The 26,224-nt window shown below is 34.8% G+C and overlaps 2 protein-coding genes across 12 annotated transcripts; one reads left to right on the forward strand and one right to left on the reverse strand.

The window, feature by feature from the left end:
* The first annotated feature begins 1,529 nt into the window (after positions 1–1,529).
* Positions 1,530–6,816, forward strand: LOC108907024 (zinc finger protein 283-like). Of its 3 annotated transcripts, none has more exons than XM_018710532.1 (4): positions 1,530–1,753; positions 1,801–2,005; positions 2,056–2,645; positions 6,642–6,816. In XM_018710532.1, the coding sequence occupies exons 1-4, from the start codon at positions 1,613–1,615 to the stop codon at positions 6,792–6,794; spliced, it is 1,089 nt and encodes a 362-aa protein (XP_018566048.1). In that variant the 5' UTR covers positions 1,530–1,612; the 3' UTR covers positions 6,795–6,816. The 3 variants fall into 3 exon arrangements, with proteins under 3 accessions (XP_018566048.1, XP_018566056.1, XP_018566063.1); XM_018710540.1 differs by having other exon boundaries at positions 1,801–2,002; XM_018710547.1 differs by having other exon boundaries at positions 1,813–2,005.
* A 119-nt stretch (positions 6,817–6,935) lies between these two features.
* Positions 6,936–25,716, reverse strand: LOC108906993 (TAR DNA-binding protein 43). 9 transcript variants are annotated; one of them, XR_001964315.1, is made up of 8 exons: positions 25,303–25,716; positions 24,600–24,910; positions 24,316–24,538; positions 23,260–23,502; positions 16,735–16,944; positions 11,846–12,014; positions 11,589–11,670; positions 6,974–7,055 (listed from the first exon to the last, which is right to left on the reverse strand). XR_001964315.1 is itself a non-coding variant. In XM_018710479.1 (7 exons), the coding sequence occupies exons 1-6, from the start codon at positions 25,544–25,546 to the stop codon at positions 11,857–11,859; spliced, it is 1,374 nt and encodes a 457-aa protein (XP_018565995.1). In that variant the 5' UTR covers positions 25,547–25,716; the 3' UTR covers positions 10,928–11,670; positions 11,846–11,856. The 9 variants fall into 9 exon arrangements, 8 of the variants coding, with proteins under 8 accessions (XP_018566004.1, XP_018565995.1, XP_018565988.1 ...); XM_018710479.1 differs by lacking the exon at positions 6,974–7,055 and having other exon boundaries at positions 10,928–11,670; positions 24,331–24,538; XM_018710472.1 differs by lacking the exon at positions 6,974–7,055 and having other exon boundaries at positions 10,928–11,670; positions 16,735–16,935.
* Positions 25,717–26,224: the final 508 nt, after the last annotated feature.

Here is a 26,224-nt window from a genome sequence, read left to right on the forward strand (position 1 = left end):
TACGGGAACTAAAATAATACAAACTTTTGCATGCACGTATTTATAAATAAATGAAGGATGTGCGCAATCTGTGCTAAAAGAATTGTTTTTTGTAGCAAAAAATTCTTAAAAATCGGTGATCGTCGTCGAGGAGCCCCGAAGTGTCGTCGTTTAATATTTATACAAGTAAGTAGAGTTACAAGCAAATTACTTCAATTTTACTCTTCCTTTCCATAAATATTTTTAAATAAAATAATAAAATATATGGGGTGCAAAGTGATGTTAATCTTTTCCAAGTTGTACCACTATTTTTTTATAAATTCGATAATTTGGAACCACAGACTTCTAAGTATATATAGACTGTGCGAGTCATTCATAAATAGCTCTTTGTTTACTTGACAACATTACTTGTGGGTGAAGGGAAAGGGGATCAGGAGAGGGGATAATAATGTCGAAGAATGCTGTAATATTTTAAATTAACCATAGGCGCATCACATAGTTTATGTTTGGGGTTAAATAAAACCTAAATTCTTGTTAAAGGCTAGAATTTTCTTACAGTTACATAATTTTTACACTATATTGATTATAAAATATGTTACTGAAAAATTATAGGTACTAATTTCAATTTTTCCAGTTAGGTACAAAAATACATATGTACTTACCGTATTTTATTGATTACAAGACCAATGTTTTTTTTCATATTTTCCTGTCTCTGTATTCACGGTGCGTTTTATATTCGTTGACAACTTACCAGGGTAAAGCGATTCTTTATTTTATCTCTAGTTTAGAAAAATAAAAGTGCATCCTATAATCGATGAAATACAGTATATTCTCGAATCAATTCAACGAGCAACTCATTTGCATTTTCTCAAAACGGCAATTGGAGGGGGACAAAAATATCTATTCGCATACGAGTTGCTCATCAATTGATTCATGAATTCATTAAAACCCTTTAGAGTAAAATTACCGTTTTAATAGTCAATCATATGTCAAAATTATGCATTTTACCATGGTTTATTTAACAAAAACAATGATTGTACTTTGATGAAAGGTGGTAATACCAGACCAACATAATATAACTAAAAAAAATTAAACATAATTTAATTTCATTGGAATTTATTTCGTAATCTACAAAGAATGAGCAGTTAAGTTGTACATACACTAGGGCATTATCATTAAGGTTACAAATATATAAAATACTTTTTTAATGTTACTGACAACTTTGAATTCACTTTATGATTTTGTCTTAAATTGCTATTATTTATATACAGGGTGAGTCAGTCATCATGGTCAACTTTAGGCATGTATTCAGAAGGCCTAATAAAGCAAAAAATTTAAAAAGATTTTTTACTCAACCTTTTATAAGAGAAGCAAATCAATCCATAACTCACGGTAACACGCGTTCCTGGCTCACATCAAATGCAACCCAGGCCGGCACCGAGTTGACTGTGTATTAATCGNAGCACTGATATAGCAGTCTGTAATTTAATTTGAAGCTATATGTTTCTTATACAAAGAAGAAGAAGAAAGAATTATAGCCCCTCCTGTGATCCTGTGAACTTGAACAAATATCTAACGACGTAGGATGTACCAAGAATAAGAGGTTATGTGATATTATTTTGATAAAAAGTTTATGGATATGGATAACAAATTAATCTGCAGACTGTGTCTCAGGAAAGAGCACCCGCGATATTGCAAGACTGTGTCGCCTTTAGAAGAAAACGAAGAAAGTTGCAATATCCTAGAGATGTTAAGCTATTGCATACCAGAGATAGTAGGTTTATTTAGACCAAACAAACAAGCTATACCTTAATTTTCTAGGACATATTTTTGGTTGTAGATCCGGTGATATGCCTGCGGTGCATCAACTTGCTGGAGGCTGCGTTCAATTTCAAAACCGAGTGCCTTAAGATCGAAGAGAAGCTGTTAACTCTCTCGCAAACCATTGATTCTAAAATAGATCTGAACTGTTTTTATAAGAATCTAAAAACGGTTAATAACAATGATCACACACTAATAAACAGTGGTAAGATGTTACTATTAACATTTAACCTATGTCCACACGTTTTTTTTTAGTGTCGGAAACGGAGGGAATAGAAGTGATAAAAATAGAAAGAGCCCTTGAACAAAAGTCAGAATCTGGCAAAAAAGGGACCAACTTCAACTGTGATAAATGTTACGGTTGCAAAAACAAGTTCAAAGATCCAAGTTACCACAACAAAGTCTACGTCAGTCCATTCATTTGTTACAACTGCGGTAAACAGGCGAACACCATCGAGCAGTTCCGCAAACACATCACCAAGCATCGGAGACAGAGGAAATGCAAGGTTTGCCAGAAAAACTTCAGAGATCTGACACAGTTGACGGTGCACCTCCGAACCCACACGGGTTCCAAGCCGTTCTCCTGCAAGCTGTGCGGAAAGTCCTTCCGTCAGAAGCACAATCGGGATCAGCACCTCAGGGCGCACAGAGGGGACAGCACGGTCAAGTGCAACGTCTGCGACAAAGTGTTCTCGACAAAGTACAACCTCAAGGTGCACGTGCAGAACACACACGTTAAGAAACCCAGGTGCGAACTTTGCGGAGCCGGGTTTTACACCAAATCGGCTTTGATCAAACACTTGGAAACGGACCTGGAGACTTGCGGCAAGACAATTAAAACGGAGGTAAGTGCAGTATAACTTAGTAGCACAAACCTAAAATGTTAGGTGGGTTCTATCATCCACAGAAACGGGGCTGGAGGAGAACTGGTCAATGGAACAGATTGGAGACACGTTTAACCCTTTTTGGGGTTTGTTCTTGGCCATTGGGAGGGGGGAATATTGGGGTGCGGATGACGTGACAATATATTCGTGGTTTTCGTTTCCCTTGAAAATAGGCGATGAAGTAGATGTGGCCGGTAGAACAGATTATATATGCGTTTAACCTCCCTTCGGGGCTTTTGGCCGCTTTGGTTGGACAGATTTAGGATGCCGATGGCATGACAGTATATTCACGGGTTGTACCTTTCTTGCGAGTGGGTGACATTGCTATCCGCATTGCATTTTTACTTTTCCTCTACACACGTGTCTGAAATTAACGAATGAATGAAAAAAAGTATAAACATGGCCTAAAACAGACAAATAAACCATCTGCCGGGTTTTTTATGATCGGCACTTTATTCCAGAGGCCAAAAATAACTTGTATTTACAGCAATTTTCAATTTTGACCGGTGGTATCTGTTTTGGTTTCGGTGAATCGTATATCCACGGAGATTTTTGGCTTTTTGATTTTCAAATATCACTAGAAATGAAAACTTTTCTATGCGCATAAAAAAAAACGTGGGCTTAACTTTTGGCGGCACAATATGTTAAAAAAAAATTTAAAAAATGTCATATTTTTCTTCCTATTTAATTATGTATCTTTTCAAGAGTTGATTTTAGGCGAAAATGGAAGAGGAAAAAAATGTTTCTAATAAAATTTTACAAATTATGACTAGTTACGAATCGAATGAATCATGATTATTATTGTAAAAATCAAAATAATCGTCAAAAATGGGGTTAAAAACATTACTTTTTAGGGAATTTTTTTGGGGTCTTTGAGTTGGGTATAGGACCTTCATACGGCTCTTAGATACTTGAAATTTTTATCACATATAGAAGGGCTCTCAAGTTTTCAAACGCTTTTTAAAAAATTCGAATCCGTCAATTAGGAGAATTTTTGTACTATAATTTTGTATTTTTGTAATATAATGAGTTAATTTCTCATTTGCTTATATTTTAAGCGTAAATAATATTTGAATTATACTTTAATCACAATAGAAATGATCATTAAATTAACAATTAACATTAATAGGAAGAAAAATATGACATTTTTCGATTTTTTTTAACATATTATGCCTCCAAAAGTTAAGCCCGCGTATTTTTTTATGCGCATAGAAAAATTTTCATTTCTAGTCATATTTTAAAGCCAAAAAGCCAAAAATCTCCGTGGATATACGATTCACCCAAATATGGACTCTGAAACAGATACCGTCTGGACTAACTAAACTTAGTTGTTGAAGTCATTCAAATATATTTTTGGCTCATTCCATTTGACAGTAGAGCGTGTTGATCGAATATATTCAAAATAATCCACCCAAAGGAAATAGGGTACAAAGAGCAAATGTTGAATGCATCTAAAACGCCCCCACTACCGTTGCGTTAATTGTACCAATCAGAAGTTGATACAATTTTCTGTACGATCTTATAACTTAACCACTACCGTTACAATTTTATATACAATTTATTTCTAGTTAGTACAGGTTTTGATTTATGACAAATAAAATTTAAACTATTTTGGAAATGCAAAATGTGCATAATTTTAGCTGGGACTGGAGTGTCACATAAAAGCAAAAATAAAAAAGGAGCATTAAAAATTGAAATTGATGTCTGCAGGATGTCAGTCATTCAATTTTGCGTTGCAGTAAAAATTGTTCGTACAATTTCAACACTAACGGTATAAATAATAGTTGGTATCAATTCGAATACAAATATTGAAGTAGAAATTGTAACGTTAGTGGCTCGTTTAAATCAATCTAAATATTTTAAATACGTCCACCGTAAAATCATCATAGTGGGAGAGCGGTAGCCTCTGCCTTCAGGTGTAACGCCCGTGCACCCGATCCCGCGGCAATACCTGAGAAGTATACAGAGAACGCTCTTTAATATTTTAGAATAAAGAGTGTTATAGTCTTTCCAAAGTCAGTTGAACATGTATAAAAACGCCTAGCAATAAAATTTAATGAGTTTCATAGGCGTCCCTAAAAAAGGTTTATGCTAAAGGTAAAAAATTATAATTGTATATAATGTGTAGGAAATTTCTGTTATATGTTCATTTGGCCAACAACATATTTTAATTATTTATGTCCTCAAACAATTTTATTATATTTCAAAAGGTCTCCAAAGTGCCATGTTGTAAACAAAAACCCTCTTATTTCTCCCTTTCGCAATAATTGTAATATAAACTATTAATAGAAGATGCCGACAATAAATTAAAATTACCTGAATCACACCAAATTCCGCATTGCTGCACCGCACTGCTAGGCCATTTGTTGACAACTGGATTTATGGCCAGTTGCCCAGTGCGGCTGTTTTTGTGCCGCGTTTGCCCGCCCAACTGGGCGACTAGACCTGTATGGCTAAATAAAAATGGGAACAAGTTTTTCAAATATTTCAATGCCGAATTGCTGCATCAGCGACCAAAGCTGGTACATACTGCCAACCTCCTGGTTCTTCAATTGAAATCGGAAAGACTGTACATAATAATCAAAATGCATAAAAAAATATCAAATAACGTAAACTTATTACTCTTGTTTTAAAGATATTAATTATACAGGGTACCCCAAAAATATTTCTGCTTCTGATTGTAGGATATGAAGAAACCGATATACTGGTGACCTTGAATTTGACTTTTATCTTAACTTTCAAGGTCAACACAAGGTTACCTTGAAACTATTAAGTGGCGCACCATGTCGTTTATGCCAACAATCGGTGATATGCTAAATTTAACGTGCAAAATGGGATCAGAAAATTTTTCCTGTATGTATTTGAAGGCACTCATTTTTTTGTAAATGACAACAAATTCAAGCAATATACAGTGAGTGGCAAAAATATGGAATATATTTATTTAAAAATCAGATGTTTGTTATTTGAAAAATTGCTCGGACCCGTCGAATATTTTTAGTTGCGCATTTTCTGAAGCAATTTTCATTTATACAGGGTGGCCCAAAAAAAAGTTATGAAATCAAGGCCAACTTTTTTAAATGGAAACCCCACTTTTTTGTATTTTTATTCAATTCTCCATGGAATTCTGATCATTTTTTGTGTAACATAATATGGAAAATTTTCAAAAATTACCCTCAGATTTACCCTGCTGGTTTTAAAATAAAACCACGTTTACTTTTTTGTCTTAGATTTGTGTGGTTCACAGAAAGTTGCTTCAAATCAGAAAAATCCATAAGAAATAAGTGGTTCGGTGATTTATTTTGATCATTAGGACGCAATGACTTGAATGTAAAAAATATAAGTGAGGTATTTAGGTATAATTTAATTAAAAACGCATAATTTTATTGTATAAAATATGATTTTGTTAAATGTCACTATTTAAATTACGAGCCAGGTTATTTTGCAAGTTTTTAGCACCGAACCACTTATTTCTTATGGATTTTTCTGATTTGAAGCAACTTTCTGTGAACCACACAAATCTAAGATGGAAAAGTAAACGTGGTTTTATTTTAAAACCAGCAGGGTAAATCTCGGGGAAATTTTTTAAAATTTTCCATATTCTATATTCAGACGCCATTATCTCGAAAACGGTTAAAGATAGGTACAGGTTATGTTTCGTAAAAAATGATCAGAATTCCATGGAGAATCGAATAAAAATACAAAAAAGTGGGGTTTCCATTTAAAAAAGTTGGCCTTGATTTCATAACTTTTTTTTGGGTCACCCCGTATAAATGAAAATTGCTTCAGAAAATGCGCAACTAAAATTATAATTTGACGGGTCCGAGCGATTTTGCAAATTACGAACATTTGATTTTTAAATAAATATATTCCATACTTTTGCCGCTCACGGTATATGCTTACTGTAGTCCTCTTTCCAAACTTCTTTTAACGTACTGTATCGTATGTTTTTGTTTTTAGATTTTGGCAGGTCCCCCTGCCGAAGACTTCATTAAAACCGAACCAGAATACGTTTTCGCGACAGAGAGCATCCAAAAAATCCTGAAAGAGGAAAACCTGGACGAGGAGGAATACAAACCTGTGTTCACCGAAGAAGTGGATATCGTTAATTGATCCACCAAATTCTTTGTAGTCTCACTTTGAAAATTAGGGTCCAGAGGGACGGCCGCCCCTCTAGCAATACGTTATCATTGAAAATATATCGATTATGCATGTTATAGGTTAAAAGGAATATTGAGAGTTGTATTTTAAAAATTTATTTTAAAATAGTTTTATATACAATATATTTTTAAATGACATTATTAAAAGTGTTTTTATACTTCTTTATTTCGTTTTAATCCACCTCTCCTGTGCCGCCTCCGCTCGCCTTTCCACCTATTTCAAATAAATGGGTATTAGAATGGGACGAAAACCTTTTCTCATCGATAGCAGTATACAGTTTGTATATTTTAAAACTTTTATGTATACGTTAATTTACTACGTCAGCAAATTTTAGGGCGATTGTAAAACAAAAAGATTGTATAAACAAACATTGGTTTGCATGTCGATAGTTTTTAGGAAACAGGGTGTCGAAATTAAAAAAAAAAAATCAAAAATGTCTGAAGATACCGTTATATAAAATGACGAAACTTGCACTAATGATATATCTAGTAAAAGGTGAAAATCTGTTGAATTCGGATATAAATAAGTGTACCAGCAACAGTTACTGTCATTCAAAACTCAAAAAATTCGAAGCCACTGAATATCTGAAAATTCAAAAGAAAAAAGATTAATTTTATTCAAAAAACAAACCGTTTTCGAATATTACTTTTTTTTTACCTTTCGTTAATGGACCCACTGACTTCATTAAACAAAAAAAGTTGATCGAATTAAAAAAAATAGTATCCAAAAATGATGCGTTATTATTCCGGGGGTGATTCTACATGAAAAATGAATGCTACAAAGTCCTATTAGAACATTTCGAAAACTCAAAACTAGTGAACTTACAGGGCGTCAAAGAAAAAATGTTTTATTAATTTTTTCTAATAACTTTTTGCTAATGCACCGATTTTCCTCAAATTGTGCGTAATTTCCTATCAACTTGTTTCTAATGAAGAGTTTGTTCTCAAGGCTTTTTTTGTTAATTTTGAACAATAAATTCAAGCGAGTTTAAAGTCGTTTTTATCGTAATATTTGGTGTCCCGAAATTCATGCAATAAAATTTGGTCATGGATTCTTAAGACAAATTTAGGGGACCCGTATTTTTTCTTTTTGCCAACTGGCCCCCTCTTTCCGAGTTACAGCCCCCTGAAATCTGCCCCAAAGAAGTCTTTTTTATATCTCAATATCATGTACGAGAATCACTAAATTTGGTACACAGGGGTTTTATAACATGTAGAATCTCAGTGCTACGCTTTTTGGCGAGAAACCCCTTTAAGATACTTTTTCGTGGGTCTTTGGAACCAGAACAATTTGGTAGCAAATTTGATTTTTTTTAATTATTAGTTAGCTAGAAAGCCATTGAATTTAGAAACTTTTTTCTCTTGATATTTGTTTCGTAAAACGCAATGTTTTTGAGGAAAATGGCGAATCACGATATGCATTCGATCACATTTCGACATTTTTCTTGAAAACATTGCGTTTTACGAAAAAAGTATAAAGGGACAAAGTTTCTAAATTTAATGGCTTTCTAGTGGCCTGATAATTTTTAAGAAATTTAAATATGCAACCAAATTTTTTTTTCCAAAGACAAGGGAACCTGCCAAAAAGCGTAGCACCATCAGATTCCTCATGTCATAAAACTCCTGTGTACCAAATTTAGTGATTCTCGTACAACAGGGTTCTGAGATATAATAAAAAAATATTATTCTTAGGGGCGGACTTCATGGGGCTGTAACTCCGAAAGAGGGGGGCCACTCGGTAAAAATAAAAAATACGGGTCCCTTAAATTTGTCTTAGGCATCTGTAACCAAATTTAGTTGCATGAATTTCGGGACACTCTGTATAACAAGACGGCCTTTTTTTTAAGATTTTTTGACAATTACATGCTATCCAAATTTTTTAAAACGTCGAACGAAACAGTTGTAAATCATTTTTTAGGTCTTTTTGGGGTTGTACGACATGCGCCAAATTAAGTAAATACAAAAGAACGCCAGTGATAGAAAATCGGTACAGTCACAAAAAGTTATTAGAAAAAATTAATTAAAACACTTTTTTATGCTGGGTAAATCTGCTAATTTCGAGTTTTTGGAAAAATTTTAAGGGACTGTGGCGTTAATTTTTCATATAGAATCACTAAAAGCCCAGAAAAATAATTGGCACAATTTTTTTGTGGATCATACCTTTTTTTTTTTTTGAGAAACAAGCTGTTCTAGAGTATCATTAACAGTCATTGGTGGTGATTAAGGTCGAAGAAAACACTCATTTTTCACTTGTTGACGTTTCCAGATTCTGTACATTGTGACATCCTCGGGATAGAGCGATGACATCAACAAGCAAAAATAAGTGTTTTCTTTGATCTTAATCTCCAACATTGACTACTGACGATTAAAATGGTTTGTTTTTCAAAAGAAAAAAAAATGTATGTGATTTTCTTGTCAGAAATACAATTTTAAATACAAACAAATCGTGGCAAGTCCGAAAAAACCAATGGAGAGAAATTTTACATTTTTGTTACAATGAAATAGCCCAGAAAAAAATTACGGAAATTATTTTCTTGCAGTTTAAAATTATAAACTTAAAAAATAAAATTAGATTTAACGTGCTTGGCGCCATTTATAAAAGTTAAAAGTAAATAACCGAAAACGAATTGTTTTTCAAATAAAATGAAATACACCTTTTTTTATCGGAAATACCACAAGGAGTTACATTAGAATTTTCAATATATTCAGTGGTTTAAAATTTCTGCGGATTTTAGTGAAAGTAACTCCCATTATCTCCGCCACACGTATTTATACCCGAATTCATGGATTTTTACTTTCAATTACGTAAATTGTAAGCCCAAGTCTCGTCAATCCGTATCAAATGTCTTCAGCCACACCAGAAAGCGTTTTCTTTTTAATTTCAACACCCTGTATCACGAAAACTATCGATTTGCAGACCCATATAATCCTTTTGGTTTAAAATCGCTAAAAAAATTTGTGCACTACTTAATAAACACCCTGTACATACTGAACCTTTAAATTCCACTAAACGTCAATTTTCGAAGGTTTTTGACACATTTTTTTTTCTACATGAACAAAAAAAGTCAGCAAATTGAGCCAATCCATAAAAACGTAACCACTTACCAACGGCAATCTCTATCGATGACAAAACAACTCCTTTTTTTAATAGAAAACAGAAATTTTCTAGTTCGTTTTTATGAACTGGCGCAACATTGCAAACATTTATGATATCATCGAGCAAAATGTTGATTTTGGCTGCGCTTCCACACAGGAACTTGTCAGAGTAAACTTTTTCAACTTATCCGTTAATTTTACAACATAGTTTCTAGACCCAAAGAGTTTACTCCGATAATAACGTCCAGTCGAAAATAAATTCCTTCCGTATTTGCCAAAAAAGTTAAAAACGATACGTGTTACAAAAAATAGGGAACAGAAATTTATTTTCGACGTCAGCAGCCTCAATTAAGTGTAAAGTGACAGCAAAACGTCTGTCCGATAAAGAGGGCACCGCTACGGGGGCGCAGAAGCGGCCCGTGGCGGCACCCCCAGTAAGACGGGTGTGTGATCGTGATTAAAAAAGTGATTCAAACAATCGGAAAAACTTACTTCACATCGTCGTCCCACCTCAGCCCATATACCACTCACAAAAAAACCATTTTTACAACTTGCTTCCCTCAAAATAAAATAAATACAAGTACACATCCACATTACCATTTTGACATTTTTTCTTACCATTCACCAGCCAGTACCTCGACACGTTTCATCAACAAATCTATTTACGTGTAAATAAATATATGTTTTAGAAGTATACCTAGAGAATCACTCATCAAGATCTGCAATGTTTTTTTTTTTTTAGGAGATTTCCTTTTAAAGAGAGTCGGGAAGGGAAGTTTTACAAGTTCTGAGCAAATCAAGCCGGCCTGGCACAAGGTTTCCTTTAAACGTTAAGAATTGCAATTGTTTCTTTACCTTAACCTCAAAATGTGTGCACATTGTGTTTTGTAGTTTGTTAAACATGTACAAAAATTAAAATCAACTGAGAAGTGAGACTCGGGCCCATTTTGCTCAAAACTAAAGAGGAACATCAAGATCTGTAGTGGTTCATTTTACGAAATTTCCTTTTAAAAAGCCGGGGAAATGGAAATTTTACAAGATCTGAGCAAATCAAGGATTATTAAGAAAGAATTGCAATTGTTTCCTATCCTAACCTCAAAATTTGTGCATTTTGTATCCCGCCCAGGCAAGTATTTTTAATTGTTTATTAAGCATGTACAAAGATCAAGATCGATTGAGGCTTTCTCTGCTCAAAACCGAAAAGGAATATTCTACAGAGAGGAAGCGGTGATGGTGTCTAGAGCACAGATAAAAAACAGACCAGCTGAAATCACTCAAGATTTATGCATATATTAACCAGCCATAACTACAATTAAGTTACTGAGGAGAAAAATCCTTACTTAGAATTAATACAAAAAAAATCTTTACCACTTAGTCCCATCCACATGATAACTGTTTATAAATACACACTTGATTTTTCCACACTAGTTTTCTAAACGGAGATAAATCTTTTACACATTTACACCGAGCCGGAGAAGCGACGGGCAGAGCGGCGAAAAGACGAGAGAAACATTCGCTACGATTTTTACACTATAAAAAACACGCTCGCTAAGCATTATTTCCACGACGGAGTTCTTTTTCGAAGCTTTGCCCGAGCCCTCCGACAAGTCTTTTTTAAACACAAAATTAATTAACCTGGCGTCAAATTCACCTCATTTCCTATTAGACAATGGCATCTTTATCCCTATTTTCACTGATGGACAAACGCGCTCGTTCTTAGTCAACAATCCTGCCTGCAATAAAAATAAACTGAAGATATACGGATTCACATTGTTACGAGATAAGATACGGCGATGCCAAAATGTCACTTTGGCGACATTTTAGCGTCCAAGTTGACCTTGGGCAATAAAAAATCCAATTGAGATTTCGATCGAGATATACCACCGCGAGAATTCAAACGGTACTTACCGATTATTAGCCTAATCGTACTTCAAGAAGCCCTTATCCTGGGACTGCTGGGGCGGCGGCCTGGGCCACTGCCCGCCATCCTGATTGCTCTGACCCCCGCCCTGCGACATCCAATTTAAAAAACCGGGGTTGTTGCCCCCCTGGTTGCCGCCGTTCTGATTGCTGCCTGCTGAAAAGAAAACAGTGATCCTGAGGGTGGTAGTGTAAGCAGGACAAGACGTTGATGTTTATCCAGCTCTTCTGAAGTATGTTACAATTTTTTTTATTGATATCGTGTATACAGGGTGTCCGCAAATTTCACCGACAACATTTGACTGCATATTCACGACGATAAATAAATACGATCCACGAAAAAAAGTTGCATAAAAAATTTTTGGTTTTCGAGTTACAGGCCTTTAAAAAGTTGCCAAAAAAAAAAACAACTAATTTAATTAATAACTTCATAACCCTTTTACCGCACGGGTTAAAATTTTGGTCAAAGCGATATACTGGGTGATAGTTTTCTCCGGTTACCTCTCCCTTTTAGCGGTCAAAACTTTTAGTGGTCAAATTTTTTTAAAACGGGCAGGAACATTGAAAAGGTCGTTTTATTTAAAAAATATTATCCCTTGAGAAAAACGGCATTATTTGCAGGTCTGTACTTTTCGGTTTGTGTAGCAATGTCACAGATTTAAAACTTTGCGTTCGGTAAGCGATGAAAACAAGATGTTGATTGCTGTGGCTATCAGGTAGTGTCATTATTGTCGTGTTTCTTTAGGATTCTCATCACTCCACACAAGTTTTACAAGTTATGAGCAAATCAAGTCGGCCTGGCACAAATTTTCCTCTGAACATTAAGAATTGCAATTATTTCTTTACCTTAACCTCAAAAACTGGGCACATTGTATTTTGTAGTTTATTAAACATGTACAAAAATTAAAATCAACTGAGACACATGCCCATTTTGCTCTAAACTAAAGAGGAACATGAAGATCTGTAATGGTTTATTTTACGAAATTTCTTTTACATAGTTCGGAAGGGAAATTTTACAAGATCTAAGCAAATCAAGAATTATTAAGAAAGAAATGCAATTGTTTTGTATCTTAACCTCAAAATTTGTGCATTTTGTGTCCCACTCAGGCAAGTATTTTTAATTGTTTATTAAGCATGTACAAAGAACAAAATTAATTGAGGGTTTATTTGGACTATTATGGCGTATTATTTCTTAAAATTTTAGTCAAATCAATATACTGGGTGATAATTTTTCTCCGGTTACCTCTCCCTTTTAGCTGTCAAAACTTTTACAGCAACATTGAAAAGGTCGTTTTATTTAAAAAAAAATATCGGTCATGTGTGGAGTGATGGGAATCATAAAGAAACATTACAATAATGACATTACCTGATAGCCACAGCAATCTTGTTTTTGTCGTCTACTGAGTTAAAAGTTTTAAATCCGTGACACTGCTACGCAAACCGAAATGTACAGACCTACAAATAATGCCATTTTTCTCAAGGGACAATATTTTTTTAAATAAAACGACCTTTTCTGCCCGTTTTAAAAAAATACGACCACTGTAAAAGTTTTAACCACTAAAAGGGAGAGGTAACCGGAGAAAACTATCACCTAGTATATAGATTTGACTAAAGTTTTAAGAAATAATACGCCATAATAGTCCAAATAAATGCCCCAAAATTTTAATGCGATTAAATTAGGTTTTTTTTGGCAACTTTGAAGGCTTGTAACTCAAAACCCAAAAAGTTTTTATTTAACTTTCTTTTCGTAAATCATATCTATTTATCGTCGTCAATATGCAGTCAAACGTTGTCGGTGAAATTTGGGGACACCCTGTATGCGATTTGATTTGAAAAATGATAAAACAAAGTGAACTCGCCGCGCATTGGGACTTTTTAAATTAGATTTTTTTTTTGAGAAAAACCCGAAATGAACTCTCATATCTTGAAAGGTATACATACATGCATCCTCATTTAAAAGGTAACAGTCAATTGAATCAAAATATCAGCCGTGTAGGGACGGGAAAATGTCGAGATTTCACACAAAAAGCGAAATATAATCCATTCACAATGTTTTTGCATTCCGGATAACCTTGACGTGACTATTTTACGCTATGAATAGATTATTTCATGCCACAAACACAAAAATCTACCGCAATCACACCTACTCTTATTCAAAATCAACCTCCCTCTGAAAATCGTTCATGGACAACTCTTACAACCACCATTTTCACAGGCTTCAGTTACAGAAAATTTTTTCAGTCAATCAGACTCTTTCATTCGACACTCTCAAAACAGCGGTTATGCCGGCATTATTATAAGCTTCTTCTATACTGAAATCCTCTTGCACTCACTTTTATTTATACTTAGCTCACTCCTTTAGGAATTGTTACATTTTAATGTTTACTTTTTGACGACAGACTAGACAATACATATTTTGGACTTTATATGTAATTTTAGTATCCGCTCTGATAAGGGAAAGAGGTAATGTCTAATTATCTTGGGGAAAATGTGCGTAAAATGTCTATTTATACAATTTATGTGGATCGGGGTACGTATCTGGTGAATTTCTTTATGTGATAACACCCGCTGCTGACCGCACAATCATCGCAACAGAAAAATACAACAAAATTGAAGAATCATTTATAAACTGACGAAAAAAGTTTTCCTTTAGACTGAACATCCGTACAAAATTACCTCGACACTAAAAAAATGAGCCCATTTTTAATGCTGTGATAATTTTGTCTATATTAGAGTCCCAAAATTGTAGGCAGTGACTCATTTTCAACGCACAGATCGGTACGGTGAATAACGCACGAGAAACCCCCACTCCCATAACATCATTCACCGGTACATCCGCGATTCGTGATATAGTTTCCTTATATGTATTATTAATTGATCTGTAAAATTAGCCCATATACGACTACCCTGATGGATTGGTACTAGCACATGATTTCGTTTTTAAAAACACACTAGAATAACAAAACTGTGGAAATACTTTTTTCCCACTTGCACGCATACGACATGAAAGGAAACGCTTAAACTGAAGACTGACAAATTGAGAAAATAGTAAATAATCACATTTTTCGCACTTATGACAAGAAAGGAAACACGTAAGCTGGAAACCGACAAATAGAGAAATGAAACTGCACTGCTGGCCATGTCTCTTCTTCTACACGATAAGAAAAGCTAGAAATGGTGTCTTGTAATAGTAGAACATTGGCAGGCAGAACATATTGGAACACTGTGCAAAATGAACGGCACATTACAATATCCATACAGAGAACACACAAAATTATTTTGATCAGATTAGGAACCTGTAAACATTGTGGTGTGGTTTATTTATGAGTCTTACTGCCTGCTATTTTGGAACTCTGGCATAGGAGAGTTTATTTTGTAAACAATTTCCCTTAAGGTGGTATATCGGGTTTACTCAAATGCACAGATGTACTTGAAATATATATAGCATATTATCCAGTGCTCCCTATGTGCGTCATATTTTTTTGAATCTAGATTTTGAGATATTATTGAAAGTTGTTCATTTTAACATAGAAGATGGACGGTGTGGCTCTTTTTTTTGCCCATAACAGAGAAAATGTAGAAATTGTGAAACAAAACTTTTCCATAGATAGTACACAGTATTGTCTTATTTTTTATGTAAAACCAATAATTGCATTTCTGTCCGACTTGAGGATTAATGTGGCAACGTCGCAATCAGCTGACAGCAAGGAGAAAATACATTTGAAAGACTTGATAAAAACGAAATTGATTTCAAACATATACATTTTTCCTAAATCCCATGTAAATTGTTATCAACAATAAATTATCCACAACTGATGATTTTTTGTAATGTTTTTAAAAAACTAGATTAATTAAAAAAGGCTAGGAAGCTGCGATATATTTATTGGAATAAAAAGTACAGTTGATAAATCCTTTTAATATATATAATGGTTTATAAAAACATCATAATCCGTACCCAGCAATATTTAGGGTAACATAAAGTTTTCCTTACTCGATTAATATAATTAGTAATACTTGAGATAAAAGTATTTGTATGGAATAACAAAAGAACATAAATATTTATCAGCAAACTTTATATCTAAAAAATTAGTTATAATTGCAAAACTTTTGTAACATTACTCAAATAGAGATTAAAAACACGAACAGTGAGTAATAATGTAATTTCTATCACAGAACCTTCAAAATTGCATCCAACATTTTCTTTGACTTGGAAGAGAGATGGGCGCGAGTGTCATTTCATTTCTTTAGAACTAAATTAATATAATTCTCGTTGTTTTACCAGTTCACATGATTTACGGATTTTAAATAAAGGATACAAATCTTCGCGAGGATAATACGATATATTTGCTATATATAACAATTATATTGTACATAGTTTACACACAATACATTTTTGAACACGGTCGCATCTTTACCCAAATTTGACGCGCAATATCTCGGATGTTCGAGGTCTGTAGGTTCGCAGTGTGTACAACTGCTAGTCAATTATTAGCGCCGTTGCCACATCTACATAGTCTTTATGCGTTCATTAAATATAATTTAATGACTACTTAAATATGATATTTCTACGTTGTTAATTAGTCGATATGTATGTTATGTGCATACGAGTAGATTTCTTTGCTATATAGATAATGTCTACCGCAAATAATTTCAATAGAATTTAATTTTTTCAAATTGTCAGCGGGCTTTAGTCCCATAAGAAAAGGATAGGACCCCCCTGCGCTCCTCACTTCCCTCGGACCCCGATATACCTCCTTAAACGTACAGACATTTTATTTAAACAAGAAAAATTTGAGTCGGTATTTTGGACTGTTGTGAAAATTCGTGACAAACTGTCGTAAAAAATCGAATCGCACAGACAACCGCTCGGTACTTACCGTTGCTATTATTAGGTCCGCTGCTGAACCCGCCCTGGTTAAAATTGGGCTCCGGTTGGTTCTGCAGGTTGCCGATGAGGCCCCATCCCGCCTGATTGAGGGCGGCCGCCACGATGGCCGGGTTCATGGGTATCGTGCCCAGATTCAGTCCCAGCCCTAACGGGTTACAACTCTGCTGGTTGCTACCCTGCTGTCCCTGACCTGTTATACCTAAATAGCATAAATTTCTGCATTGTGAATTTCGTCGGGGGTACGGTCGTAGGTTGTTCGGTTGATTTTGAACTTAAGTCTCAGAGACGGCATTGGAGGGGGGATTGTTAGTTTTGGGACGGTTAGGAGATGAGAGTCTCACGAAAAGCCACGGGAAAGGTACCCAGCAACCTGGAAGGCCTAGAAATGTTTCCAAAGGGCTGAAGTGATGTTTTTATTTCGGTACGCTCTGAACGCTATCCGACAATTGCCAGTGAACATGGATATTTGCTACAGTTGATAAATAAATAAATACTTTAATGTATGGAGTGACCCTTAATTGTTAATATATTTTGAGAAGTTTTGTCCGTGTAAAAGGCGATCGTTTATGCCAGCGCAGGAAGAAATTGCGAGTATGACAAATTAAGTTCATCAATTTTACAAAATATGACTAGTTACAAATCCAATGAATCATGATTATTATTGTAAAATTCGAAAAAATCGCCAAAAGTGGGGTTAAAAAACATTACTTTTTAGGGAATTTTTTTGGGGTCTTTAAGTTGAGTATAGGACCTTCATACTTGGCCCAAGAAAACTTCATGTTATGTAGAATCATCACACCAAATTTCATCAAAATCGGTTAGATAGATTTTGCATAATTTTGCAATCCAAATTTTGAAAAAAAAATTTGCAAATTTTCAAAATTATGCACAGCAAAAACCAAGGCCCTTAGATATTTGAAAATTTAATCACATACAGAAGGGCTCTCAAGCTTTCAAACGCTTTTTGAAAAATTTGAATCCGTCAATTAGGAGAGCTCTGGCGCTTGTTTAAACATTGGTCGAATTTTTGTACTTACAATTAGAATAACTGTGAATATTCAACCACATAAAATTTTTTAAAATAGGTTTTAAAAGTTCTTGGAAAGACTTAAAAAAAAAACAATTGATTGGTCAATTAATTACGTAGTTACAGTCGATCAAAGTTAACCGTCATTTACATTAAATGTACTGGGACATCCAGGCAAATTTTTCGAAAAATATCTTTGGTATTCCGAGTACTTACCAAGTCTAAGTTTGCAATACTTTTCTTCATTGGCAATCTACTTTAAAACGTTTTTAAAGTTATTTATGCAAGCGAAATATTCAAGAAAATTGTACGGGTGGTGGTGGAGGGGAAGCAGAGAGTGCGGCCGCTTCAGCCTGCTCGAAATTTTTATATTATCAAATGTACTGAAGTGCATAAACTTATATACCTACTGTTTATCAAAGATCAAAAACAAATTTATTTAAAAATTCTAAAATTGTATAAACAACACTTAAGTATTTTCAAAATATGTCGAAAATTAGTAATATAGTGAGTTAATTTCTCATTTGTTTATATTTTAAACGATAAATAATTTTTGAATTATACTTTAATCACAAAAGAAATTATGATTCAATTAATAAACTAATTATAAAAACTCAATAACTTTTAAAACCTGCTTTAAAACATTTGATTTGATTTAATATTCACATATTCTAATTGTTTATAAGTACAAAAATTCGACCAATGTTTAAACAAGCGCCAGAGCTCTCCTAATTGACAGATTCGAATTTTTCAAAAAGCGTTTGAAAGCTTGAGCGCTCTTCTACATGTGATTAAATTTTTAATTGTCTAAGGGCCTTGGTTTTTGTTGTGCAAAATTTTGAAAATTTGCAATTTTTTTTTCAAAATCTGGATTGCAAAATTATTATGCAAAATCTATCGAACTGATTTTGATGAAATTCGGTGTGATGTTTCTACATAACATGAAGTTTTCTCGAGCCAAGTATGAAGATCCTATACCCAATTTAGACCCCAAAAAAATTATCTAAAAAGTAATGTTTTTTAACCTTATTTTTGGCCATTCATCCGATTTGTAACTAGTCATATTTTGTAAAAAATTTAATTACAAACATTTTTTTTCTCTTCCATTTTTGCCTAAAATCAACTCTTGAAAAGATACATAATTAAAAAGAAAAATATGACATTTTTCAAATTTTTTTAACATACTGTGCCGCCAAAAGTTAAGCCCACGTTTTTTTTATGCGCATAGAAAAATTTTCATTTCTAGTGATATTTGAAAGCTAAAAATCCAAAAATCTCCGTGGATAACGATTCACCCAAACCAAAACAGATACCGCCTAGTCTATAATTATTATTGTAAAATGTGTTTAGTCGCCAAACTGTCAAGTTAAAGATGTTTTAATCTTCCCATCGACATGCACACAACGACACTTCACTGAGTTTCATAGTAAACACATAATTTTGAACTACAGAATGCAATACACGAATAACGAAATAAGGTAAATTTGAATTGCTGTAAATAGGTTGATCCTCTGACGAATTATTTGTAGTGAATGTACCGGAAGATGGTTCGGATCCGAGGCACTTAGACCAATAGGTTAAGGAGCAACGGTAAGTTATCTTGCATGATATTTACACCAAAGTATTACAAAGTAACTAAAGATGGTACCGTTTTCGTTATATCTAACGATGAACCGTCAGAAATTAAACGCAACACAGCCTAGAAATTTATTCTATTTCTTTCACTGTAAGATTTTTATTAGGGCCCCGTTTACGAGATATTGTAACTTTTTTGGATACGCGACATCGATTTAGTCGACGTTAGACTTTATTTTTGGGACTATATGAAAGATTTATACGATTCGTTTCTTTAACTGTCGTTTAATCAGTATCGGTACCAAATAAAAGAAATTTTTCATAAATTTCCTAAAATTAAAGTCTATCGTCGACTAAATTGATGTCACGTATCCAAAAAAATGAGAATATCTCGTAAACGAGGCCTCAAATCAAAAAATTTAAATCTTACTGAGTGAAAAAAATAGAATAAGTGCTGCTTGATCTAAAAAAAATATTCGGAATGCCTGGGCATACTCAAAAAAAATGGTAATGGGTAAAAAATGGGGGGTCCATGGGTACTGCAACCCCCCTCCCCTCCGTTCGCATTTTGATATTTTAAAATCAGAAAGGTCCCATTATTTTAGTCCAAAGAATATGTGGGTAACGGCTTGACCTACTAATGTGTGACCTGGCCTGTATATTACAGTGCAAAAACGGTACATTTGAACTACTTTTTAGGATTGTCCCAAAGTAACTTCGTTTTTAACTAAAGAAGAGTACCTTTTTGTAAATTTTTTTAATAATCTTTAATATTAAACTGTTTAATTTTCAAAAATCGCAAATAAGAAATAATTACAGCATTATTTTTGGTGTGGGATGACTGACGATCCCTTGAATTTTCTGCACTCTTTCCCGAACATACCGCAGATTACTGATTTTCATGAGAACATGTAAATCGATTTGTCAGATCTTTTACGCCGATTGGGAGGGAAAAATCGAAAGGTCGCTGCTTGAAGTTTGTCGCAATTCATCTTTTGCACCCTAGCGATGGACTGTAACGTTTTCCAGAACCTTGTAACAAAATTTGTCCCTATTTACATATCGAAAAAGGTTTCTGAAAATTACTACACTCCATCCTCGGGGTAACATCTACATTTAAAACACAGACGCGAAAGTAAAGGGCAGAATACATTCGTAAAAATCACTCGATAATAGAAATAAAATCAATCAAATTTTCAACTTACTCATACTCTGACTCATATTTATTGAGTTATGCCTCGAAATTTTCTTTTTTTTAGCCATATACAAGACATTCTTCGTTCTTGAGCACCGTGTTCAACGTCGCAATCATCGCATCACTTTAACCATTTACCGTTTCGACTGCCACACTTCTTCATTCAAAATAGTGGCACTTGTCGCCGTCTAACATTTTTTAACTCAAAATTTTGGCCGTACGACTTGTTTAAATGAAATCGAAATAAAATTTTTTTATTTAAAACTTGCTTTGTTATTAAAACCGAGATATTTTCACATTTTAAAGACAATTTCTGCACAGGGTACAACTAAAATCCTGAGCCAAACTTCATTGTCAAGAAAATGTTTTTTTTTTAATTACAAAGAAAGTGATTACGTTTGGCCAACGATTCCAGTTACTCCCTACAGAACACAAGTGAAATTTCTCGAAAAATTTCTGACGCTTTAGAAAAAACGTGCGACCAAAACCACCCAACACAATTAATTCGTTAACTCTCGATCGTCTCGTGTGAAATAAGCATCGCTACAGAAAAACCATACATTTATTAACGGCATACAACAACTTCATGGGGAACAATTATATTAGAACGGTCAACTAGAGACACCAACAGCTCGGCAACTTCAATCATTTACGTCATATTTCCGCACCACCCATTCTCTCTTATACCCTGTAAAATATACCTGAGTTACATGGGGGGCGTCCTTTTTCACAGATCTTAATCTCGCCAACGTAGGGCGCGTTTACCTGAACCTTTCGAGGGATTCGGACAATTGGGACCGTTAACGAAGGAGGCGGGAGTGAGGAGGTCGACTAGATATAAACGTAAAAACTGTTAGATGAAATGTGGCGTGCAAAGCAGCGGGGTTAGGCGGAGTGAGGGGAAGACGAGCGGCCACGCACCTTCGATTGCGGAACTATAGAAATAGAGGGTGTAATTTTTATTCAGGATAGTGACACGTGTTTCCCAGCATACTACTCCGATATTATTATTTTTTAAAATCAATTAAACAGTCAGGGTGTAATTCGTACTTTTGTCTACGCCGTTACTGGGCGGTTCCCGAATTCTTGGTGCTGCTTACCAGCGCTGCCCGTTGTTACCTTTTTAAATTCACTGGAAGGGAAAATCATGATTTCATAAAAATATGTGACTTTTATAGGATTATAATGTCAGCATATTTTTTTTTGTTAGTTCAAATGAAACAACGAACATTTAGAGTTAAGTTTTGTAAATCAAAGACCTTTGTAAGCAACAGAATAAAAACATTTATTTTAGTGATGGATATTTTATATAATAACGCTAATTTTTGTTGGAAATAGTTCTAAATATTATGTAAAATGATTATTGCGATATGCGCCCGCTGAAAAAGTTGTACATAAATGTAAAAAAAATAAAAAGGCAAATTTTTCTCCCTTCTTTCATGTATAACTCGAAGAATATTGACATTAGAGAAAATAGTCAAAGGAAGAATAGTTTCGTTTTGAGATTATCTTCAAAATAAAAGTGGTCCAAAATTTTTATGTGCATTATTGTCGCTGCAATACAGTATAGACCGAAAAAAAATTCGTTAGAAATTATATTTTTTTCATTAATTCATTTCGGACCTAGACTTTAGAGGAGCCATATAAAAAGTATGGTTCTGAGTACTTCATGGTATGATAGTATTGCAGAAATTTTTTCATCGAAATCGGCTGGGTAGATTTCGCACAATTCGATTGTTAATTAAGAAAATACAGAATTATACTTATAAATAAATTCATGAAAAAAACATATTTTTCCACAAACCTTTTTTCAGTCTATATTGTATTGCAGCAACAATAATGCACATAAAAATTTCGAGCCACTTTTATTTTTAAAAGAAACTCAAAACGAAACTTTTTTTCCTTCGACTATTTTCTCTGTCAATATTCTCCGAGTTATTCATGAAAGAAGGGAGAAAAATGCGCCTTTTTTAATTTTCTTTTTACATTTTCTTGCGTTAACAATTATGTACAACTTTTTCAGCAGGCGCATATCGCAATTGTCATTTTGCATAATATTTAGAACTATTTCCAACAAAACTTAGCGTTTAATATTTAGAACTGTTTTCAATAAAATTAGCGTTTAATATTTAGAACTATTTTCAATAAAAATTAGCATTTAATATTTAGAAGCATTTTCAATAAAAATTAGCGTTTAATATTTATTTAGAACTATTTTCAATAAAAATTAGCGTTTAATATTTAGAACTATTTTCAATAAAAATTAGCATTTAATATTTATTTAGAACTATTTTCAATAAAAATTAGCGTTTAATATTTATTTAGAACTATTTTCAATAAAAATTAGCATTTAATATTTATTTAGAACTATTTTCAATAAAAAATAGCGTTTAATATTTAGAACTATTTTCTATAAAAATTAGCGTTATTATATGAAACATCCATAGAACCTAGTTTTAAAACAGATACCGACTGGACTAGATTTGAATTTACACTAACAAAAGCACGAAAATTACAAAAAAAAAAAAGGTTAAGAACATTTCACTTTTGAACTTTCACAACGCAATTTGAAAAAACAAACACACGTTTCTAAAATCAAAAGCAGCCTCCGTATAAATCGACCCCCATTCAAAATTACACCCCGTATATTTCACCTCCGCCGAACCGAATCCAGCATAAACCGCCATCACCCCACGAACAAAAAGAAATCGACTCACCTAAGGCCTGAAGGTTGGGCATGTCCAGGTTGCCCCTCGGCCCCCCCTGGTTGGCCCAGGTGCCTTGGTTGGGTCCGGGTCCGTTGTACCTCTGCTGGTACATCCCGGGTCCGTCGGGACCTCCCTGTCCACCGCCGCGGTTCGTGCCGTGTCCTCCGCCACCGCGCATGTCTCGGTTGCCGTAACCGCCGCCCCCGCGGGACTCCGACTTGGGCGCTGCGTTGGAGACGTGCACAGACACTCCTAAAAATTCCAAAAAGCTCAACATCTCCCTCACAGAGTATCCTATGATGATAATAATCAAATACAATTGAATCAAATACTAAAAAAATAATCAATAATAAAGTTCCTAGATATCGATGTCGATGTCAATGACGTGCGGAGGCTAGCCTCCGCTGTTCTGTTAACATGCAAAGGTTGCACGTGTTCTGATATGGTGAGTAAACGACAAACTGCCACGTTAATCCGGCGGAATAGGATTGACCGATATATCGTCTGTTCCATTCTTATTTAGTATTCGACTATTTCGTTTCGTGAAAATGTGTTCGTGTAGTACCTTTGTGTGGTGTAAGTAACCTTATGAAGTTATTTCTTTCAGTGTTTAGTGACGGTACAGTGTATTGTGTTTTCGTTTTCAAGATTTTAAGTGATACAATAACGTATTGTGACAGACGGGTCGTGCTGTGATGTAATGGGCAAGTTTAAGGTACAAAATTCATTTGAGTGTTAACAAGATAGCAACAAAAATGTAATAAAATCTGTAATACTTTTCTGCTAAAAGTGGCCTGCTAACTTTGTCTTTGTCAATTCAAAATTATTCGTAATTGTAATAGTTTCATTAAAATCTCCATACGCTTTTGAAATTTTTATAAAAATTTTCAAAAATAACTAAGTGGTCAGTAATTCTTGCGTTGTCATTGACTTGAACTAAAAACGCACCAAAATTAGTGACCACACAACCGTTCCGACCAACGTCGGAACTGGCATTAATACATCGAGTATATGATTCAACACGTTTAACGCCGTATACATCTAACATATTTCGAGCTCCCTCACCTTTATTAAGCGTACCTTTAATGATATGGTCTTCGCCGCACAACGACTGTGCGACCTCCGGGTCCAAGAACGTGACGAAGCTGAACGCTCTAAAAGGCTTCGGTATAAAAACGTCCGTAACCTCCCCGAACTTGCCGAAGTACTCCCTCAAATCGTCGGCCGTCAAGTCCTCCGTACACCTACCGATGAACACCTTACATGGCACCTGCTGAATGAGACCCTCCTGCAATCGAAAAAACGACCCGAGTCACCAACGGTTACTGGGAAACTTACAACTCGCTTACTTTGGAGTTTGGGACCTTAACGTCACACCATCGCCCGTCTATCATGTGCCTCTGAGCGAGCACCCTCATCTGGGACTCGTACGAGCCGAACCTGATGAACCCAAACCCCTTCGACTGGCTGGTTTTGGGGTCTTTCTTTACCTGGGCCATGAGGACCTCGCCGAAAGTCTCGAAGTACTCCCTCAGGTTCTGTTCCGTGGTTTTCCACGGCAGACCCAGCACTATTAGGTCGGTGCAACGCAACTTCGTCTCCATGCGTTTGGTTTTCGCCGTGGAGTTTTCGAGATTGTCATCGCTTTTCCTTTTATTTTCTAGAAAAACGGCACTTTAAAGGAGTAGTATGTTCAGGCGCATGCTACTACATCATTAAGGGGGGGGTCAATAGGATAATTGGAAACCAATTGCTTTAAGAATTAACGAATCTACAGTGAAAATGTATCAGTGACATTACAAAGCTATCATTTATGTGTAATGCTAAAAACTATACAGGCAAGAAAGAAAAACCAAAATACAAAGGAGCTTGTAATGAAGCCAAAATGAAGTTTGTAATTAAGTAAAACTTCAAAACAGTCACTCAAAATTAACCAATTCTATAATTACATTTAAATAAAACAACAATGTGTAGAGTAATGACATTGCTTTATCTGTCCGCGTCGGCTACTGTGTGGGGGTATCGATTACAAAATAACGCAGCGTTACTAACCTTTGGGAAAAACGCAATAGAACACTTGCGAGCCCCATCCGCCTTCGGGGGGCGGATGGAGCCGTCCCTCGCTCAGTCTTACTCCCCTGAAAGACTTGCTTTCCGGGTTCCTATATTTTAATCCCGACGAACCGGGAAATTGCGCCGCCAAGGTACTCAGCAAAAGTGTACCGTCATCTTCCGAAGGCAGTTCGATGGGTTCCTCCCCTTCGTCCTCGGCCACTTGCAGGTACTCAATCGACATCTTTCAAACCAGTCAGACACACAGACACACTCAAAATAAATAAATTTAGCGTAGCACTACGCTAACCTCTCAGACTCGTCACAACTCCGTAAAATGGCCGACAAATAATATGTCGTTTAAGCGGAGAAAGCGCTGTTGGCTTCGATCGTCACTGCTGGCTCGATGAACGACAGTCGGCGTGGCATTGCAACGTCACTTCCTGTGCGAAACGCTTGGAACGCATCTGGATCACTTTTCCATTTGTAAATAGCTCAGTTCTTTTTACATGAATTAATTCTATCACATCATCCACCAATTTTAATGTTCCAAAGGATCCACAAATTAATTTTTTTATATACACGCCAATATTTAACAGATGAGGATCCACATTTTTTCACAAGGCTTTGTGATTTTTCTATAGATGTTTAAAGGTATTTTTTTTCCCAAATAGATAAAGACAATAGAATAGACAAAATCGTATTGGGTTCAATTTTCAAACCAAGCGTACGCATGAAACTTCGGAAAAAATTATTTCAGATTAGATTAGGTTAAGCAACATATATAACCAAAATATTCATACTTTCATACTTCATTCATGATTTAAGGGAGTTTGACTATTCTATTTGGGAAAAAAATTGCTGTAGCATAGAATTGTAATCAGTTATTGTAATAGCAGTGTTTAATTTACATCATATCTCA

Source organism: Anoplophora glabripennis, unplaced genomic scaffold (assembly GCF_000390285.2).
Source record: "Anoplophora glabripennis isolate ALB-LARVAE unplaced genomic scaffold, Agla_2.0 scaffold59, whole genome shotgun sequence".
In the NCBI taxonomy this organism is placed as follows: Eukaryota; Metazoa; Arthropoda; class Insecta; order Coleoptera; family Cerambycidae; genus Anoplophora; species Anoplophora glabripennis.

Excerpts from the sequence above, each read along its gene's own strand:
- LOC108907024 (XM_018710532.1), top strand. The coding sequence starts at position 1,613 with ATGGATATGGATAACAAATTAATCTGCAGACTGTGTCTCAGGAAAGAG. Across the intron at positions 1,754-1,800 it reads GCTATTGCATACCAGAGATA|GACATATTTTTGGTTGTAGA; the intron begins GTAGGTTTATTT and ends TTAATTTTCTAG. Across the intron at positions 2,006-2,055 it reads TCACACACTAATAAACAGTG|TGTCGGAAACGGAGGGAATA; the intron begins GTAAGATGTTAC and ends GTTTTTTTTTAG.
- LOC108906993 (XM_018710450.1), bottom strand. The coding sequence starts at position 25,546 with ATGTCGATTGAGTACCTGCAAGTGGCCGAGGACGAAGGGGAGGAACCC. Across the intron at positions 24,911-25,302 it reads CTATTGCGTTTTTCCCAAAG|AAAATAAAAGGAAAAGCGAT; the intron begins GTTAGTAACGCT and ends CCGTTTTTCTAG. Across the intron at positions 24,539-24,599 it reads TTAAGGTCCCAAACTCCAAA|GAGGGTCTCATTCAGCAGGT; the intron begins GTAAGCGAGTTG and ends TTTCGATTGCAG.